The 21,413-nt window shown below is 46.6% G+C and overlaps 1 protein-coding gene across 6 annotated transcripts in view; it reads right to left on the bottom strand.

Annotated features, from left to right (window-relative positions):
• Positions 1-21,413, bottom strand: part of CDH13 (cadherin 13) — a 1,882,652-nt gene that overhangs the window by 499,939 nt on the left and 1,361,300 nt on the right. For all 6 annotated transcript variants that reach the window (XM_068261396.1, XM_068261398.1, XM_068261397.1 and 3 more), the window contains one exon: positions 8,799-8,951. In XM_068261396.1, coding sequence (XP_068117497.1) covers positions 8,799-8,951 — 153 coding nt within the window. The remainder of the gene's footprint in view (positions 1-8,798; positions 8,952-21,413) is intronic.

The following is a 21,413-nucleotide window of genomic DNA, read 5'->3' on the forward strand; positions in this document are numbered from 1 at the left end:
AGTGGACCCCTGAAGGGCAGGGACCATTGACTGTGCTGCAAGATGGTCTCCTGAGGAGCAGGGGACCATAAGCCTGTGCTTGCAGCTAATGAACACCTGAAGAGCTAGTGTCACAGACAGTACAGTAAGGCTGATCACCTAAAAGTTAGGTGACAGCCAGAAAGGTCAGACAAGCCAGGTCAGCAACATACGGACAGATAAAGTACAGAGACGGAAGACTGATTCGGTATCCGGGTACAGGCAAGGTCGGCAACAGTTATCAAATGGGCAGAAGTACCGAATCAGTAAGCAGGAGAGTGGTCAGGAAAGCCAGAGATCATAACAGGTAAACAGAAATATAGAACAGTGCTTGGTTTCAACACCTGGGAACTAGTCTAACACATAAACAGGAGCAATGTAGCAATATCCTAGTCTTAGGTGTGAAGTCCTTGTTTTCAACACCTGGGAACTAGTCTACAGATTGGTACAGAAGTCTAACAATACAATAGAGTAATAAGGCTATCAACGGAATCTGACTAAGTGTGAATTTCCAGCTTAGGCTGGTTCTAACACACTGTAAGATCTGACTAGGGTCTGAGTGCTCACATGTAAGCTTTCGCAACAGCAGACAACTTGCAACTGACCGGCAAGTCCTATATATACCCAGAGCGCTCCACAGCACCGCCCCAGTCACTCAGCCAATCCGGAGCATAGCTGGAGTCAGCTGATCGGCTTGATCAGCTGACTCCCCTTCTACTAGCATAAAGGTCCTGTCACCTGGCGCGCGCGCGTAGCTCTCAATCTGTGTACACTAGAAGGACCAGGCGAACCAGCAGCATGTTGCTGCGCGGCAAAAGCCGCCGGCTGGAACGCGGAGATAGGCGCCATGCCGCTTGCCTGTGCGGCGGCATCTCCACTATTCATTACAGTATGATTGATTGGCCAATCAAGGTAACTATATGTTTTTGGGATGTGGGAGGAAACTGGAGTGCCTGGGGAGAAAACCACACAGTCACAGTGACTACATATAAACTCCTTGCAGATGTTGCCCTGGCTGGGATTCAAACCGAGAATCCAGAGCTGCAAGTCTCAAAGGCGAGACTATGCCACCGTGCTGCATGCATATATATATATATATATATATATATATATATATATATATATATATATATATATATATATATATATTGTGTATATGTGTATATACAGTATATATATATATGTTACGGCCAGAACCCGAAGTCTGGCCACTTCGGGTTCTGGCCGGTCAAATCTAGAAGTGGCCGGCTCATGCGGCCAATGTTCAAAATAAACTTTCCCTACGGACTTTGGCCGGCCAGAACGCATTCTGGCTAAGTGTGGCCGGCCAAGTCCCGAAGTGCCGCTCACCTCTCCTCCCCCGCTATGCAGACCTCACATCAGGACGACCCGGATCGGAGAGGCAAAGAGAGGCAGAGCAGCGCCGCACACGGTACCCGCAAGACGCAGACGCATACACTTCCATGCTGAAGTGACGTCATTGCTCACTTCCGCATGTGAAGTGTATAGGTCAGAGCGGGTATTGTGCGCGCTGCTCTGCTTCTCTCTGCCGCTCTGATCTGAGGTCTGCAAATAGGAAATAGCGCAGGCTGCCCCCCCCTGCTCCAGCCATGCAAAGCTCACTGCAAATCCCCCCTGCCGTGCAAAGCACCCAGGCATGCAAAGCGCTCAGCAAAACTACCCCAGCCATGCAAAGCGCTCAGCATATCCCCCCCCAGCCATGCAAAGCGCCCAGCACATTCCCCCCCCCCCCCCACCACCACCAGCCATGCAAAGCACTCTGCAACCCCCCCCCCCCCTCCCAGCCAAGCAAAGCACTCTGCAAATTCCCCCCCTCCCAGCCATGCAAAGCACTCTGCAAATGATCCCCCCCCCCGCGATGCAAAGCGCCCGGCAAATCCCCCGCCCGCCACCAGCCATGCAAAGCGTGCAAATCCCCCCCCCCCCCCCCCAGCCATGCAAAGCACTCTGCAAATGATCCCCTCCCCCCCCCCCCCCCCGCGATGCAAAGCGCCCAGCAAATTTCCTCCCCCCTCCCCGCGATGCAAATTTTCCTCCCCCCGCGATGCAAAGCGCTCAGCAAATTCTTTCCCCCAGCCATGCAAACAAAGCGCCCAGCAAATTCCCCTCCCTAGCCATGCAAAGCGCCCACCAAATCCCCCCAGCCATGCAAAGTGCCCAGAAAATCCCCACAGCCATGCAAAGCCCCCCCTCCATCCATGCAGCATAGTGCCCAGCAAAGCATCCCCCCTCACCTGACTGCCACAGCAGAGCAGCTGCGTTTTGGACTTTGGCCGACTGACTTTGGTCATTTCTAGAACTGGCCGGCCAATGCCAGAAATTCCCAGCATTTTGGACTTTGGCCAACATCAAATCGGCCAGTTCTAGAAACGGCCGGCCAATTCTAGAATTGGTCGATTTCTGGTTTTGGCCGTAACACATATACACACACACACACACACACACACACACACACACACACACACACACACACACACACACACACACACACACACACACATATATATATTTATATATTTTATATATATATATATATATATATATATATATATACAGTATGTAATGACTTTTTAAACAGTGTCTTGCAAAAGTAGATAAAATGGCACAGCATCTGCGGAGAGTCCGTGGCAATCAAAGTGTCTGAAATTTCTGGGATCCATGATTGTGACCATATTTTGAAGGCACTTGTATTGACCTGAAGAAGCTGTCTGAGACCCGTGAAACGCGTTGTCCTTTTAATCGTGCTGAGTAAATAATTCCATCTTTTTACATTTACCCTGTGGTTTGGGCTCTTCCATCTGAAGTGGTAAAGACACCTCCCTCCACCTTATCATTTTTTGTTTCATCGCATCACCAATTTTTGGGCGCCTCCACCCCCCCCCCCCCCCCAGTACTATATCATTATTAGGTTGAGCAAGTGCAGAGGGGCAGAGCTACAGTGCACGAGCTGGCGCTGACCCCTCCCTTAACTGACCCCTTCTTGCTCTAGTGCAAGGAGTCAGACACCCAGCGGGAACCATGCGCACCAACACTTCCACGATCACCCCGGCCCCCCTCCCCCACACTCCGGAAAACAAGTACGTGCTGGGGGGATGGATCAGAAAGGCTTAATATATAGTGTAACATCCAGTAGGCCCCTAGACCTGCCACCTGGACATCTGCCATTAGCAGAGGAGGTTTCCTGAGTGGATACACGGTATATTGGAATGCGAGCCACCCCACCGCCTTGTCTGATGTGACCCGTTTCTGGTGATCTAAGGCAGCGCTGCAAGGCTAAGTGGATTTCTTCCCTTCCATATGCATAGCTGTAACTATTGCTAACGATCCAGCAGCAGACTGGATATTACAGCTATGGCTATAATTTACCATCCCATATGTGTCTCTGGTGTGGCTGAATCACCCCATCGCAAAGACATGGATGGATTTCAATGACAGCTGTGAGGGCCATTAACCTTAACCCACCTGCTCGGGGGAACAGCGGAAGCTTCTGATGGCCGCAGGAAGGAGAGACATGGATCACACAGAGCTGTCAGAGGCCTTGGTGAGGAGAACCCTGAAACGCTGCTAGTCAGAAGAAGGGCGGGCTCAGTAAATGTTCCCCCAGAGGCACCATGCTTAATGTCAGCTGAAGCGGGCAGTATTACTCATTTCTGCTGCAAGAAAAAAAAATTCCTTTCTTTGATCCATCAGGATGGATCTTTTCTGGTCAGAGGTAGTGTTGTTTCCATGGTAACGTTGCCTGTCATTGATTGGTGAAAACTCCATTCAGGTCTGCATTGTCACACCTTTGGCCAAAGATTGTCAGCAGAAACAGCACCTACAATTGAAGCCACCCCACACAATTTCTATAGAATTTGGTGTATAATCAGTAATGATATAAAACCAGGGGCCTTGCTAGGCCCAAAGATCAGTGGCACGTGCCCCGGATCTATTCTGGGGTGCCCCGGATGTCCCCCAGGCAGTCGGCTGGGGTGTCTCAAAGGCAGGCATGCTGGGAGCTGAGGTGCATCAATTGGGGTTATGCTGGGTGCTGTGGTGCCTCTATGTGGGCATACTGGGAACTGTGGTTCCATGCTGGGCGCACTGATGCCTTTATGGGGGCATGCAGGGAGCTGTGGTTCTTCTATGGGGGCATGCTGAGAGTTGTGGTGCCTCAATGGGAAGCCTGTGGGAGCATGGGAAGGGGTCCACTAGAAGGTCAGGGAATGCTATGGAGGAACTGCCAGTCTGCCCAGCCAGCCCTGCCTATCTCAGAATCAGAATAATTTATTTCGCCAAGTACAACGGGGGTTGTACCCGGAATTGTTTTTAGCTCACACAGGGTCGGTGATGGTACAACACATACATGCGATCTTCAAGACATACAATCATATACAGTAGTACAAGTAGACATATACCTCTGTGTACAGACAGCACATGGCTATAGTGAAGGACGCGTGGGGAGGTCTGGAGTGCTATGTGAGGGGAGCAGCCTACCAACTACCGATGGCGCTCGCTCGATCCACAGCAGCTCCAGATGCCCCGCAGTGTATCCTGGAAAAGAGTGATAGAGAGGGAGAGAGAGAGAGAAGAGATAGCTAAAGAGAGAATGAGTAAAGGAGTAAGGAAGGAGAGATCCAAAACAGGAGTAGAGAGCGTCCCTATTAGGGCTGCAGATTTACTTTCAATAATTTTTATTGATTTTAAAATAGAATCAGAACAAGTTTACAGGAACAGTAGTAACTTTGAAGTACATAACTTTATACAAGTATAACAGTAATGCAAGTGAAATACATCTCTGGATAAATATGATATAACGACATGGGTCGCAATGCTACGTGAGCTTGTGGGAGATATGAAACCCTGACCCGAAATTTAGCGTGTAGAGAAAATGTCCCCTAGCGAGCTGGTTAGATGCTCAAGAGCTGAGTACTAGAAGGTTTGATACCCCAGTTGGGGGTGGCAGCAACCGCCCACTCACTCAACCGAAACGGCTGGGCGGGGCTACCCTCCCCTATTTACGCCTGTAGGCTTTTGAGGTCCTATCTCCAGTGAGACAGGATCGACATTACCGACCTTTAAGGGATTGCTCTAGCATCTTAGTGGATTCTTGAGATAAAGGATTAGCAGGGGTTAGCGTTATATCGAGTTAGATTTCCAGTACCTATATTAAGGTAATTGAGAAAGGGAGAAGAGAGAGAGAGGGAAATAGAAGGGGGTTAGAAAGGGGTAGAAAAGAAGAAGATCGAGACCACGAGAGCGGGGGCCCACCAATTTTCCTCACAATTGAAGTAAAAGTTTCTGATTTTAAACACCCTGGGTACAGTCCAACAAACAGTCCAAGCCCTGGCATGCTGCCCGGAATCCATTTATGGTGGTTGCAGGCAGAGGGGACCCAGTGCCTGGGAGCTAAAAGAGCCAGTAGCCGCACAGGCCGATGGAGCTAGTGGCCGAGCTGGATGGAATCCCACCAGGAGAGAGAGATGAGGGGGCCGACTTGGGGGCACAACATATCGGGCTCACCTGGGCAGGGCAGCAGTGATGTGCCACCAGGGGTTGATGTGATCGCCCCTGCGGTCTGGATGGGGAGGCATCCTGCCTGTGCCTGGCAGCAGCGGTGGTTGATCAGAGGCAAGCCGTGAGGTGCCTGGGCCTATCCCCCTCCACGTGGGTGGGGGCGAGTGCTCAGCTGATCCTGGCAGTCACGTGGTAGAGAGCGCAGAGATCACAGAGCTGCGGCTCTATGGTGGTGGAGCTGCGGGTCTGTAGCGGCAGATGGAAGCTCGGCTCAATGGTGATGCAGCTGCGGGGCTTTAGTGGTGGCAGATGGGAGCTCCCGCTCGAGCAGATGGGCCAATGGACGAGGGCGGCCGGCCCCCGACATCACGTCCATCCCAGCGGACTCCCGTTCAGCATCCACGAGGCGTCCAGGTCTCCCAGCAACAGCGGTGCAGTGGCCCCTCTCCCAGCCTGCAAGGAATGCGGAGGCCGGACCGGTGGCGTCATCGCGCGTCTCTCACCGCATCTCTTCCGCTCACAGGTCCCAGCGGATGGTCCACATGCTGGTGAGCTTCCCCTGCAGTCGGTCTCCCGCAGCGGAGCACCCAACCAGCCGATGGCAGCCTGCGCTGCACTCCTGTGTCCCCTGCATCTCACCAGGCAGATGGAGTTTATAGGTGAGAACAGTTGCGAGATATTAAAGAGAAAAAAGGAAAAAAGGCCGGAGCCCTGTGGCCGTGGCGTCCGCACCCGGCGCCATTTTAGATAGTAATGTGATATGCTGCATTTTTGAGGTTAGTTTTTTTTTTTATGAATGGAGACAGGGCTTCATCCAACATTTTGCTGGGCAGGCCTACTTAGACTGCTGTTAAGTTCATGTAAATTTAGCTCCACCCATGACCACACACACATTCTGTTCGTGGCCACACCCATTTTCTGGCTGGAGCGCCCAAAACCGCCCTGGATCTCTTAGGATCCAAGCAACGCCCCTGTGTAAAACATATAATGTAGTTTGGGTAACATGTTATATAATGTGTGTGGGTTGCTTGTCTAATGTGCGTTATGCAAACAACATATTGTGCATTGTACAGTTTGTGTACCTTTCTGCACTGCCTCCACACATGAATTTTACAGGTCATTAGAAAATATATTCCTTGGCTCTTTGAAGCGGTATGAAACCCAGCATTTCTTCTTTGCTCTAAAAGATTATTTCCAGCATATTATATACTACCACCATTTTTTCTTTTACTAGAACAGCATTCAACTAGTTAAACACAGGACTACAAGTTCCCTGCAGGGAAAGCTGGACGCATCCGAACTAGAGATAACATTATCTTGTGTTTAATTGTATCAAGTGAGGAATGTAAACATTCTGTGGCAATTCAGACACTCCAGAACACAGACAGGTATTCAGAAAGCTTTTCTGGACACATTACAGTATGAATACACCAGTATGAATAAAATGCAATGTCCGCTCTCAGAGCAAAAAGAAAAATGTACTCTGGAACCTTCTAAATGAATAATAATACTTCTGCATTAAAGCAAATATGATAACTGTATGTGATATACAAAATAGGAAAACATGTTTTTATTGAATATTATGTCAGAGTTTTATACTGCTTTAACATCATTAGGCAGGGCTGGCGCTATCATGAAGCTGATTGAATCACGCGATTAAGGATATGGTGGAATTGGAGGTGTGATGAAGGCATATCTGGAGGTGTGATGGAGGTTACTGGAGGTGGAAGGAAGGTGTGACTAGAGATGTGATAAAGGCCTAGCTGGGGGTATGATGATGATGGTGTGACTTGAGGTGTGATGAAGATGTTACTGGAGGTGTGATAAAGGTGTGATGGGAGATGTAATGGAGTGACTTGAAGTGTGATGAACATGTGATAGTAGGTGTGGCTGAAGGTGTGAGTTAAGTTGTGATGAAGGTGTGGTTGGAGGTGTGGTGAAGGTGTTGCTAGAAGTGCTATGAAAATGTGGCTGGAGGTGTGATGAAGGAGTGACTAGAGATGTGAGTGGAGGTGTGACTGGAGATGTGTTAGTGATGTGTGTGGAAGTGTGATGAGGATGTGACTGGAGGTGTGGTAAAGGTGTGTCTGTAGGTATGATTATGATGTGGCTAGAGGTGTGGTAAAGGCAAAATCAGAGGTGTGGTAGAGATTTGATTGGAGGTTGAGGGTGACCGGAAGTGTAGAAAGGCCTTGTATCCTTCCACAGATTTATTTGTCAAAAGTAGAAGAGGATAGGGAGGCTGGCACTCAGTGTGACAGGCTGTGCTGGAATGTTGTAGCCTCCACGTGCTCACAGCGGACAAGTAGTCACATATTCTGTGAATAGAAGGCCCTTTTGGCCTCTGAAGAAGTGGGTCACTCCCGTGAAACGGCTGTTAGGCCACTCCTCACACCCTTGTGCTTGTAATTAATGTACGTACTGGAATAAAACTGAGTAAGCAGCAACGCCTCGGTGCCCAGCATCATCCTCCTATTCACAGAACAGATTTATTTGTGTTTAAGGTGTCTCTTCACTTGTCTCAAAAATTTGGGAGTTGCTGAAAATGACTATAGTAGTAAAAATGTTTCTGTACCGTGTTAGCCAAACAATATATGTAGGTAGAAAAAAACAAAGTCCTGTAAAAGTAATACCTTTTAATGGCTAACTGCTAAAGTTAAATAATGCAAGCTTTCTGGGATCTAGTCCCCTTCTTCAGGCATATTTCTAGATGTTAGCTGTAGTAAAACACTGATGCAGGGAAGCTGCATGAAGATGGCAGTTGAGCGTACTGGTTGCTGAACAGCAACCAGTACGTTCAACTGCCATCTTCATGCAGCTTCCCTGCATCAGTGTTTTACTACAGCTAACATCTAGAAATATGCCTGAAGAAGGGGACTAGATCCCAGAAAGCTTGCATTATTTAACTTTAGCAGTTAGCCATTAAAAGGTATTACTTTTACAAGACTGTTTTTTTCTACCTACATGAAAATGACTATAAAATACATTGAGGAGACAAATTGGGCAGAGTTTTGTAGGTAAATATTTGAAGCTAGAAGAGGTCAGTCCTGATAGTCTTGTCTGGTTAGAATATGAAAAAGATATTATCTGGCTGCAGGAGGAATGTTCTGCTTATAGCCACACACACTGGGATAGTGGTCTTCCTAGAGAGAAGGCGGCTTAGTGCATAGCAAGAGTGATTCACATGGGATTCCATCACACATCCTCTGAAGGTGTCACACTATCTCAGTGAAGAGAAGAAAACCGAGAGGACTCCCACATACCTGATAAGATGGAATAACCTCTCTGTCCAGAGCTTTTGTCACCGACACCTCTCCCGTGTTCTCATTGATCCTGAATATTCCTTTAGGTTCCTCCTCCACTCCCTTCCCATACAGACGGAACTTTGTTCCCTGGATTCGATCGCTCACCACAACCTAAAAGTCAAACATAAAGATTAGTGGACAAATTCACAGACAGGTCCTCAGGTTCTAGAAGCAAATCTACACAGCAAAAAACATGAATACTCATCTAGTACCATTTTACTATACAATTCTAACCCTCAGATTGCTCTATGAGTGCCCTCTGTTGATTCTCATTTGTGAGATTTCAGGTTCTATGGAGAAAATGGGGCCTTAGTAAATCCTGGTGCACAGCGCTGCCATTAAAGGTTCCAACAAAGGAAAAGCCCATCCGAATAACATCACATCACTCAGTAGATGAGGCACCAGTGTGTGCAGAAAGATGAGAACTTGGGTCAATGCCAGAAGAGTACCGGTAATTCAGGCTCTCTACTGAAATTTTTACAACTATATCATCTCCCACCGCCTTGGTGTGATGCATTATGTATGTTGTTTCATGAACATAGGACAAGAACCTGCAACTACCTTGTGTCTTAAAATGCTAATACTGTACTTCTATCTGAAGAATAGCCATAAGCGTTTGGAGAGTTTCCCTAAGGGTCATTGCCTTAATGATACACCTCCGGCACGCTATGAGTGCTACTGGCAGCGTATGGTGCGTTCCTAAGAAATGGCCAATACCTTGAATAGCGATAAGTTAGTGACGCAACACTATCGTTATACTTTCTTCACCCGCGCAGCTGTTACTTAGTTAATTAACTACTTAAAGAGAAACTCCGACCAAGAATTGAACTTTATCCCAATCAGTAGCTGATACCCTCTTTTACATGAGAAATCTGTTCCTTTTCACAAACAGACCTGTCTGTGAACCTTGTTGCATTGTGGGAAATAGCTGTTTACAGTTGTTTCCAACTACCAAAACAGCAAGCAGCAGCTACATCACTTGCCAGCAGTAAAAATGTCACCATGTGATAAATGTCAGAATATAAATATTTTGCAATGGGATAACACTGACTAAATAATTTATACATAATTATTGTAAAAATGAAGCACTTTTTTAAATTACATTATTTTCACTGGAGTTCCTCTTTAAGGACCGTAGGCTTACACCCCCCTAGTGACCAGGCTATTTTTTACTTATTAGGCCACTACAGCCTTATGGGCTCGCTGCAACTCAAGCACACAAGTGATCCCCCCCCCTCCCCCCTTTTCTGCCCACCAACAGAGCTTTCTATTGGTGGGCTCTGATTGCTCCCAGGATGTGTATTTTTTTGTAAAAAAAATTTTTAAATGAATAAACCCATTTTATTAGAATTTTTCTACCTCCCCCTCTCTCCCTCCCCCCGCCTGCCTATGGCAGCAGATTGTCGGTCATAGGCTTCAGCCCATGACAGCCGATCGTTCCTGTGGGTCTCAGGGGGACAGTCGTGTCACATGGCTGTCCCCAGTACAGCGCTGCCGTAGATCGCAGCACCGTACCATGTAAAGTTTCACCATCTTACAGTCTCCTAGCGGCTGGAAGGCTGACGACGGAGTGGAGCTCTGCCACGCGCGATCCCCTGTAATCTCCGCCCCCAGGACTTCACGCCAATTGCCGTTGAGTGGTCCTGGGGCTGCCGCCGCGATCACACCAACTGTCGTGGAGCGGTCGGAAAGTAGTTAAAGTATCGCGGTAGCCATACGTCACTACACTGCGGCTAATCAAAGTATTGGCCGTTACTTAAGAATGCACCTATGCTGCCACTAGCGCGCGTAGCATGCTGGAGGCATATCAGTCACGCTATTTAATTAGCGAGGAAGAGGCGATCACTCGTGCTGTGTCAATGTATTAGTAATCATTAATTCAGCCCAATGTATGTTAGCAGGATATACTTCACTCTTAAACTATAATATTTAAACACATTTGTACAACAGAAGGACTCAAAATATTGTTTTAAAAGAAATGTGAAATTAAGATGCTCTTCTTTTTTCCAGTTGAGCCTTAGCAGGTGTTAGTTTGGTAAACTACGCAAAAAAACAAAAAACAAAAAAAAAAAACACACGAATTTCGACAATGTTAGTGGGCAAAATGGTTGTTTGGTTAGCAGCTATAGGAAGGATTGGAAGCTAGGAGCTGCAGTGGTCCTCACAGTGGACATCTTCTCTTCTGTGGCAACCACAAATTAGAGCTTCAGACCTCCAGAATTGTGCTTAAAAAGTAGCGTGTGGCACCTCATTTGAATGCCATGTTATTGCAAAGTACAAATATTTGTCCTGGTAACAAAAAGAAAATAAGAGTGTTTTCCATAGGGTATGTATGAGTATAGAGTTTTAATCAGCCCATGTTACCACATTTGGATAGCAGCATTGAATAGCCTGATAGGAAAAGCAGAAGGTTCTTCGAGGTTGTTTCAAAAGAAGGGATGGGTAGTAGACCCTTGGAGGAGTCTTCAAAAGAAGGGATGGGTAGAAAGCCCTATTAGAGGTATTCCAAAGTGAAGAATGAGTAGAAGGCCCTTGCAGGGGATCTGCTATTCTACTAAATGAAAGAATGGGTAGAAGGCCACTTTAGGAATCCACCAAAAAAAAGATGGGAAGAACGCCACTGGAGGGGTCTTTCAGAGGAAGAATGGGTAGTCTTTCCTCTGAAACACCCATGTAAATAATCCCAGTGTCAGTTATTCTGCATCCGTGACTGCTGAACACAACACATAGCAACAAAGTGGTCAATTGTTAAAGGATCTGTTGTGAAACTATCAGAGTTTATGAAGCCAATAGCACATATATGCTGAATGTACATTTTACTGGATATAGTTTCCCAATGCCATACCTAGAGTCTCCGCCCTCTATCCCATCTAGCTTGCCAACTCCTAAAGATATGGCCCCCTCGGGCCCCTCCATTGTTTTTTGTCTGAGCTGCACATACTATAGCCCAACAATTCCTCTGCTTCATGCATATGTATTAGTACTATAAATGAGCAATGTACTCTCACTGAACACTCTGCCTGCCACTAATAAACAACAAGAACAAGACCACTAATAAACCTGCTAATTCATCAAATTATCCAGTTAGCTAATCATGTGGCAGCAGTACAATGCATTAATCATGCAGGCACAGGTCAAGAGCTCCAGACAATGTTGGTATATAGCAGGGGTCTCAAACTCGCGGCCCGCGGGCCATTTGCGGCCCTCGATACAATATTTTGTGGCCCTCGCCGGCAAAAGCTTCCTTATAGTTCGCTTCAGTGCTCCCAAGTAATCCGCCGCATCCCCGCCGCTAAACGAGGGCTGCAGAGCCCCTAAATCTCCTGGGGGGCAATCCGCCGGCATTTCCTGGAAGGGGCAGAGCTTTCAGCTTCAGCTCTGCCCCTCCTGACGTCAATCGCCGCACGGATCGCTGCCTCTCCCCGCCCCTCTCTGTGAAGGAAGAGTGAGAGGGGCGGGCAGAGGCGGCAATACGCCGCGTTTGTGAAATTCCTCATGCGGCCCAGCCTCATCCTGACTTTGCCTCCTGCGGCCCCCCAGATAAATTGAGTTTGAGACCCCTGGTATATAGTTTTCCTAATAAATGGAGCCTGTACCAAGTATTTGTTATAGTGTTTCTAAAAAAAAGGACACCCTACCCAGTATTAGTATAGTATTTCTAATAGAGGCCTTACCCACTATTGAATAATAAACAGTATAAACAATAAATAGTATTACAAGTGGGGGAATGGTGGCTGTGCTTTAGAAAATAAATTACTGGGTGGCAGCGATGCTCGGATAGTACTTTTTAAAATCCAAATTGATCCGGATCCGGATATCCATATATCCGGATCCGGTTCAGATATCCAAATTCAACCTTTTAGATATCCGCATGAATCCGGATATCCGGACGCATTATCTGCGGATATCTGACCTATTCGGATATCCCCATAGAGAAACATGCTGAAGCCAGCCTAACATGTACCATTGTGATATATCCAAGAGAAAAATTAGCTTGCTTAGAGATTTGTAGGATGTCAAAAGCCAACTCAAATACATTGGCCAGGAATCAAACCCAGGCCTACCGCTTGGAAGGCAGATATCCTAACCATTATACCACCAACGCTACACACTACAATGCTACATGCTGAAGCCAGCCTAGCATGTACCATTGTGATATACCCAAGAGAAAATGTGCTTACTTAGGGAATTGTAGCATGTCAAAAGCCAGCTGACATACATTGGCCAGGAATCGAACCCAGTCCTACCGCTTGGAAGGCAGCTATTCTCACCGCTATACCACCATTGGCCGGGAATCAAACCCAGGTCAGCTAGCATTACAGGCTGAAGCCAGCCATTTCATTCATCTCAACTACAAGAAAGGCCCAGGAATAGTCTTAGCTACCGTAATATCTATGTTACGGCAGGGCCCTTATTACACTTTCACTTACAGGGCTATGGAAACCGTTTTGGCCATGCGATAAAGCGAGGTGCAAAAATGAAATCATGCCTAGCAGAGGATGGTTTCAATCCATCAACCTCTGGGTTATGGGCCCAGCACACTTCTGCTGCACCACTCTGCAGTCTGCTTACATTTATATACAATCTTCAAGTTTAAGAAGGGTATATTAGTTCCCTTCACAAAACACAAAAGGCAAGGCCATCCTTGGGTGGGCTTGAACCACCAACCTTTCGGTTAACAGGCTAATGCACTAACCAATTGTGCCACAGACACTGTGCATGCAATTTCTGCTAAATGGCTATCTGGGGTTTTCTTCGGACAACTGTTGAACACAAAAGGCAAGGCCATCCCTAGCAGGAAGGGTTGCATGGCCACCTAGCTTTTCATCCTTCCCACCCTTGCCCTGGAATCTTCCAGACTTCAAATTGCTGTCCTTTGCTGTGTGTGTTACACCAGCATCATCAAGGGGGGCACATGATCTTTCTGATTCTGAAGTCTTGAATTGAAGCCTGTAAGCAGTTTCACCATGTGTCCCACTGCTTTCATCTAGCAAATTAGGCAAATAAGCAAGCTCATTTTTCTCTTGGGTATATCACAATGGTACATGCTTGGCTGGCTTCAGCATGTAGTGCTGTCTGTAATATAGTGGTGAGCACAGCTGCCCTCCAAGCAGTTGACCTGGGTTTGATTCCTGGCCAATGTATGTGAGCTTGCATTTGACAGCCTACAAATAGTTTTTGTTGTCTTAAAGGACAACTGAAGCAAAGTGGATAGGGAGGCTGCCATAATAATTTCCATCTAAGCAATACCAGTTGCCTGACTGTCCTGCTGACCCTCTGCCTCTAATACTTTTAGCCATAGACCCTGAACAAGCATGCGGCAGATCAGGTGTTTCTGATATTATAGTCAGATGTGACAAGATTAGATGCATGCTTGTTTCTGGTGTTATTCAGACACTGCTTCAGCCAAATAGATCATCAGGGGTGCCAGGCAACTGGTGTGATTGAAAAGGAAATAAATGTCAAAATATCTAGACCCATAGAACCTAAGCTATTCTTATTTCACAGTATGCCCACACAAGGTTCAGAAAAAAAAGACGACTTTAAAACAACTAGAACACCTGTTCTTTCTAGCAGCAAAAAAAAATGTATTCCGAGCTTCTGGATACACTCTGAACTCCCTTCTCAAAAACAGGTCTTAGATATGATGCGTAAATTGCTATATATAGCCAAATTTACTGCTGAGCAAGCCAAATCCCTCAATACAAACAAAAAAAAATTAAGCTTTGAAGCCCATTTATCTTACAATTTGCCCCTAAGGCAGAAATAAGAAGGATTATAAAGTCATTTACCTACATCATGTGGTATCTAAGAGGAAAGATTGCGGGATCCCTAGGCCCTCTAGACGGGGTGAATATTATTTTGGCGCCGCTCAGTTTGGCGAATGACGGCTCTCACCGCTGCCGCTAAACTCTGAGGCGGCGTTAAATACTATTTCCCCTCCAAGTTGTCGCAACTTGGAGGGAGATGTAATTCGGAGTCTGGCAGCCGCCAGAGCCCTAAATAACCGCTAAGCGCCCCACGCAGCATAGCATTGCTGCTATGGGGCGACCAGTTTCGGCGCTCAGCTCTCAGAGCTGCGCGCCGAAATCAGCTGATCCGCTCTAGAGGTGAGCGATGATGACACATGATTTTTTTTTCTTTTGTTAGAGGGCATAGCTTGACCCCACTCTCTTTTACCCTGTTCTTGACCTATACATCTAGACCTACCTGGTAACGCTTCTTTTTTTCTTGATGGCGATGAATGGCTGTGATGGGAGACCTTTGACGTCCCTAGTTCTGATATGACCAGAGCTAAAAGGGGATGTCGGAGATGTTGTGTTTGGGGTGGGGTTGTTGTGGGGGATCACAAGATCATGTATGTGTTGAATTTTCTGATATTTTGTACAAGGGAGATAAGGGGGGTGAGAATCAGATTACAGTATACCTAGAAAATGTTGTACAGGCTGCATAGTTTTCTTTTTTCATTTGTTCCTTGCTATGCAAAGATAATGTATTTGTATTATCTGATTCTGTGTGAAAATAAAAAGATATTAAATACATAAATATGGCAGCCTCAATATCACTTCAGTTGTCCTTTAACTGCAAAAGTGTAGCCAGGAGTGCCACCATTCAAGTCCCAAGGTCCTTGGTAGCCTTTCCAGAGAGGAGGCAGCTATTCCTCCGTAAGCGCCTTAGATTAATGGTTGCATACCTGGCAACACGTGAGTGCATTCTTTTTCTTTGCATACAGATTGCTTGGTGTACATAGATACCACGTTATTGACTCCTGCTCTCTGTCTTTCTTTAGTTTTCTTGTTCTCTTGGAAGATCATCTGGTTCCCATCTCTCAAGTGGTGCTATACTATAGACTATAAAGCAGGCTATGATCAGTAGAAGGACACATAGTTCGGGGACTCCTCCCATCACACACACATATCTCACATTCAGCAATATAGGGGGGACAGAGAATGGCAGAGGTCAGGATAGGAATACGGGTCCTCAGGGTTGAGTGAATGATTGTATGGCATGTAGGATGATTGTGTTATGGGTCTATCCATAGATATTAGTACTCTGTACACTGCACACTATAATCCCCACGTGCAGAACACATACAGAAGAATCAGCGTCTTTCTTAGTTTTAGTATAAAGGCCTTTCTCTTACACAATAATTATACAGTAACAGCAAAGCGTCACACATCAAGCATTGCCGGGTAATGAACCAGCCTACAGACGCCACTGACAATGTGCTGTACATAAATGTAGCTGCCAACACTATTACACTGACTGATATGGAGATCATGAACTGATAATACTAACTCACATCAGAGATCATACAGGTCGCACATAAAACAATGATCCAGTTATACAGATAATGAACCCAAGGTGAAAACAAACTGATGAGATGAGATTTACCCTTCTACTCCTAAAAATGATTTTTCTTTAAGTATCCCAGAATTTTATTTTATATTTAAGCATTTACAAAGTAGGTTGAGTGTTTCACTGTCTCTAATCAGTGGCAGCCTTTTAAGTGTCACAGAGTGAAAGTACATGAATTATTAACCTTGTCCTATCTCTCCCCTGTCCTCAGAAGTCATATTCTGCCAGGAAAACTTTTATGGCTGTAATTTGCTTATCACTGTTATCAGTGATTTTTACTATAATCCCACAAGGTACAGAAGTGTGACTTCCATACCTAGAGAGTAACTTTCTTCTATCCTATAAGTTCCTATACCTGTTCTAATGTGCTCTGGATTACTGCAGCCTTTTCTAGTTGCACGAAAAAAATATACATATAACCAGGCACATCGCCTCTAGTTAGGACATTAAATAAATAATTATTAAGGAAAGGAAGGTGCTGAAGGGGGTGTGGCTAGAAAACAGCAAAAATGTATTAACCCTTCGCACTCCCGTATGCAAATGTTCAAACAAATGCATTCACAGATTCACTCATCCAGGTACAACTGTTATCCCTACAGCGAAGTTAAAAGCCGGGGTTTTAGTTCACAGAAGAATGCATTCTTATGCTTTGTCACCTATACTGCGTAGAAATACCCAGGTAAACATAGGTGTCCTAACGCTGGCCCTGTAACATGCATAGAGCAGACATGCAAACACATTCATTGCATCAAACCTATCAATGGATTAGGAGCACACATGGTGTATGTGCATGGTGCACATGGACACATAACGTTAGCTCCCATGTGCGATTGGTAAGATGCACTGTCTGTCCCAGGAGAGGACGTCAGGATGTGTGCTCCTAATCCATGTGTTTGCATGTCTGCACTATGCATGTTACAGTGCCAGAGTTAGGACACCTATGTTTACCTGGGTACTTCTGCGCAGTATAGGTGACTAAGCATAAGAATGCATTCTTCTGTCAACTAAAACCCCGGCTTTTAACTTAGCTGTAGGGATAACAGTTGTACCTGGACGAGTGAATCTGTGAATGCATTTGTTTGAACATTTGCATGCGAGAGTGCGAAGGGTTAATAGATTTTTTCTAGTTGCACTGTCTCTGTAATACATCTAATCTTCTTTTCTTTGACAAGTATTGTCGAGCCAGAGAGGAATGCACTGCCTCTGCTGTGATAGGGAGAAGTTATGCATGTCTCCTCCACGCCCCCTGGCTCTGTGTGTGCGCTTTGTTTATTAGTCACAGACAGCTCTCTGCTCTCAATTTCAGCTTGTCTGAGGGGGAAGGGAGCTTCCCATGCTGAGAAACTGAGAATCCCTGACTGGAGTTCACTATGCAATAAAAACTTGTAGTATACTGTAAGCAGCAGAAATGGCAAAGAGGGATCAGGGAGATCACAGTGACTCAATTGGTATGTTTTTTATTGTACAAATCGGACAGTACAGATTCTCTTTAAGGTCTATTTCCTGCCATATGAGAAAATTCAGTGGATAGTTGGACCAAACCCATGAAAATCTTCAAGTCTAAAAGCTGCTGACTAATGATACAATCTTTTTTGTCCAGTTTCTATGTAACATGCTGGACTACCTAATATATCCCGTTTAGCCAAAAGGCTGCTGCCCCACTGGACGTTCCCGTGGCCGGTGGTGTGCACACCCGAGCTGAGTAAACATAAAGGTTTTATACATACCTGGGGATTCCATCAGTCCCATCCGCATGGACTGCTCCCACGCCGCCATCCTCAGCCTTCTCCGGTACCAGGTCCTGTAACTTCAGCCAGCTGCGGCGAGTGTGATCAAGAGAAGTGCACTCTTTACGTATCTGTCCAATGTAGAGAGATACGTAGAGGGCGCACTTCTCTCGTCTCCAAAGCAATTCGGTTCTGTCAGATTTTAACTGCCTACTTTTTTCGCGATAGTGGTTCTTTAAAGTGAACCTTAACTGTGAAGGAAAAAAAAAAGTTTCTCACCTGGGGTTTCCCCAAGCCCCCTGCAGCCGTCCTGTGCCATTGCAGCTCCTCGAGTGTCCTCCGGTCCCCCGTCATGGCTTAGTTTCGTTTTTGGACGACTGACAGTTGGCCCCCGGCAACGCGTCTTCTTCGCCTTCCCCGCCGCCAAGCGCTTCATGTAAGGGCACAGGATGGCTGCACGAGGCTTGGGGAAGTCCCAGGTGAGTGAAACTTTTTTTTCCTTCACAGTTAAGGTTCCCTTTAAGGAGAAGAGTGGGTATAAATCAAAATCACCTTGTAGTTTTTGGGAAAATCGATTTTAAAAATGCAAAGAAAAATGGTTTTTGAACTCAGAAAAATTAGTTTAAAAATCAATTTTTACTTTGCATTTTTTAAAGGAATTTTTTGAAAAATAATGTTTTGGGTTGACTTGTACCCACTATTCTCCTTAACATACTGTAAAGGATAGCGGAGATACCGCCGCATGGGCAAGCGGCATGGCGGCTATCTCCGCGTATCAGCCGGCGGCCTCTGCCGCGCAGCTACATGCTGCTGCTTTGCCTGGTCCTTCTGGTGCACATAGATTGAGAGCTACGAACGCGCGCGACAGGACCTTTATGCAAGTAGAAGGGGAGTCAGCTGATCAGCCGGTCAGCTGACTCCAAGCTGTGCTCCGGATTGACTGAGTGACTGGGGTGGCGCTGTGGAGCGCTTTGTGTATATATAGGACCTGCCTGTCAGTTGCAAACGCTAACGTGCTAGCGCTCAGACCTTAGTCAGATCTCACAGTGTGTTAGAACCAGCTGGGAATTCACACTTAGCCAGTTTCCGTTGATAGCTTAAAGTACTAATTGCATTGTGATATTTGTGTACTATTCTTTAGTCTAGATCCCAGGTGTTGAAACCAAGGACTTCACACCTAGACTAGGATATTGCTATATTGCTACTATTTATCTGTTATGATCTTCTGCTTTCCTGACTATTCTCCTGTTTGCTGATTTGGTACTTCTGCCTATCTGATTACTGTTGCCGACACTGCCTGAACCTTACACTGAATCAGCCTTCCGTCTTTGTACCTTATCTGTCCGTACGTTGCTGACTCTGCTTGTCTGACCTTCCTATTCTCACTAGTGGGTCTAGCCAATAGTGAGGAATTTCTAAGAGCTGTCACCTACTCCCTAGGTGATCAGTCTTTGCAGTACTGTCTGCAACACTTGCTCCTCAAGTGTCTGCTAGCTGCAGTAGAGTCTTAATCACCTGCTCCTCAGGTGATCATCCTTGCAGCTCAGTCAGTGGTCCCTGCTCCTCAGGTGTCCACTGGCTGCAGTACAGTCTGAATCCCCTGCTCCTCAGGGGATCCCTGGCTGTAGTATAGTCTTAAATCACCTGCTCCTCAGGAGATCATCCTTGCAGCACAGTCAGTGGTCCCTGCTCCTCAGGTGTCCACTGGCTGCAGTACAGTCTGAATCCCCTGCTCCTCAGGGGATCCTTGGCTGTAGTGTGGTCTTAATCACCTGCTCCTCAGGTGGCTATCCTCGCAGTACAGTTAGTGGTTCCTGCTCCTCAGGTGTCCACTGGCTGCAGTGCAGTCTGAATTCCCTGCTCCTCAGGGGATTCTTGGCTGCAGCATTGTCTGAATCTCCCGCTTCTCGGGAGATCTCCTCTCCTCATTACTGTCGCACCAAAACACAATTCCACATTGGTTGTCTAGTGTCAGGTAGTGTTGGGCGAACATCTAGATGTTCGGGTTCGGGCCGAACAGGCCGAACATGGCCGCGATGTTCGGGTGTTCGACCCGAACTCCGAACATAATGGAAGTCAATGGGGACCCGAACTTTTGTGCTTTGTAAAGCCTCCTTATATGCTACATACCCCAAATTTACAGGGTATGTGCACCTTGGGAGTGGGTACAAGAGGAAAAAAATTTTTAGCAAAAAGAGCTTATAGTTTTTGAGAAAATCGATTTTAAAGTTTCAAAGGGAAAACTGTCTTTTAAATGCGGGAAATGTCTGTTTTCTTTGCACAGGTAACATGCTTTTTGTCGGCATGCAGTCATAAATGTAATACATATAAGAGGTTCCAGGAAAAGGGACCGGTAATGCTAACCCAGCAGCAGCACACGTGATGGAACAGGAGGAGGGTGGCGCAGGAGGAGAAGGCCACGCTTTGAGACACAACAACCCAGGCCTTGCATGAGGACAAGAAGCGTGCGGATAGCATGCTTTGTACCACCATGCAGTCATAAATGTAATAAAGATAAGTGGTTCAATAAACAGGGACCACGCGGCAACGCTAACCCAGCAGCAGCACACGTGATGGAACAGGAGGAGGCGCAGGAGGAGAAGGCCACGCTTTGTGAGACACAACAACCCAGGCCTTGCATGAGGACAAAAAGCGTGCGGATAGCATGCTTTGTACCGCCATGTAGTCATAAATGTAATAAAGATAAGAGGTTCAATAAACAGGGACCACGCGGCAACGCTAACCCAGCAGCAGCAGCAGCAGCAGCACACGTGATGGAACAGGAGGAGGCGCAGGAGGAGAAGGCCACGCTTTGTGAGACACAACAACCCAGGCCTTGCATGAGGACAAAAAGCGTGCGGATAGCATGCTTTGTACCGCCATGTAGTCATAAATGTAATAAAGATAAGAGGTTCAATAAACAGGGACCACGCGGCAACGGTAACCCAGCAGCAGCAGCAGCACACGTGATGGAACAGGAGGAGGCGCAGGAGGAGAAGGCCACGCTTTGTGAGACACAACAACCCAGGCCTTGCATGAGGACAAAAAGCGTGCGGATATAGCAGCAATGCTTTTTGCCGCCATGCAGTCATAAATGTAATACAGATGAGAGGTTCAATAAACAGGGACCGGAAACGCTAAACCATCCCAGATGTTCATCGGTCATGTTACTTGGTTGGGGTCCAGGAGTGTTGCGTAGTCGTTTCCAATCCAGGATTGATTCATTTTAATTTGAGTCAGACGGTCTGCATTTTCTGTGGAGAGGCGGATACGCCGATCTGTGATGATGCCTCCGGCAGCACTGAAACAGCGTTCCGACATAACGCTGGCTGCCGGGCAAGCCAGCACCTCTATTGCGTACATTGCCAGTTCGTGCCAGGTGTCTAGCTTCATGCCCGGTTTCAGGTCCAGCGGTGCCAGCCACAAATCCGTCTGTTCCTTTATTCCCCTCCAAATTTCCTCCCCTGTGTGCTGCTTATCCCCAAGG

The sequence above is a fragment of the Hyperolius riggenbachi genome, chromosome 11 (assembly GCF_040937935.1).
Source record: "Hyperolius riggenbachi isolate aHypRig1 chromosome 11, aHypRig1.pri, whole genome shotgun sequence".
Classification (NCBI taxonomy): Eukaryota; Metazoa; Chordata; class Amphibia; order Anura; family Hyperoliidae; genus Hyperolius; species Hyperolius riggenbachi.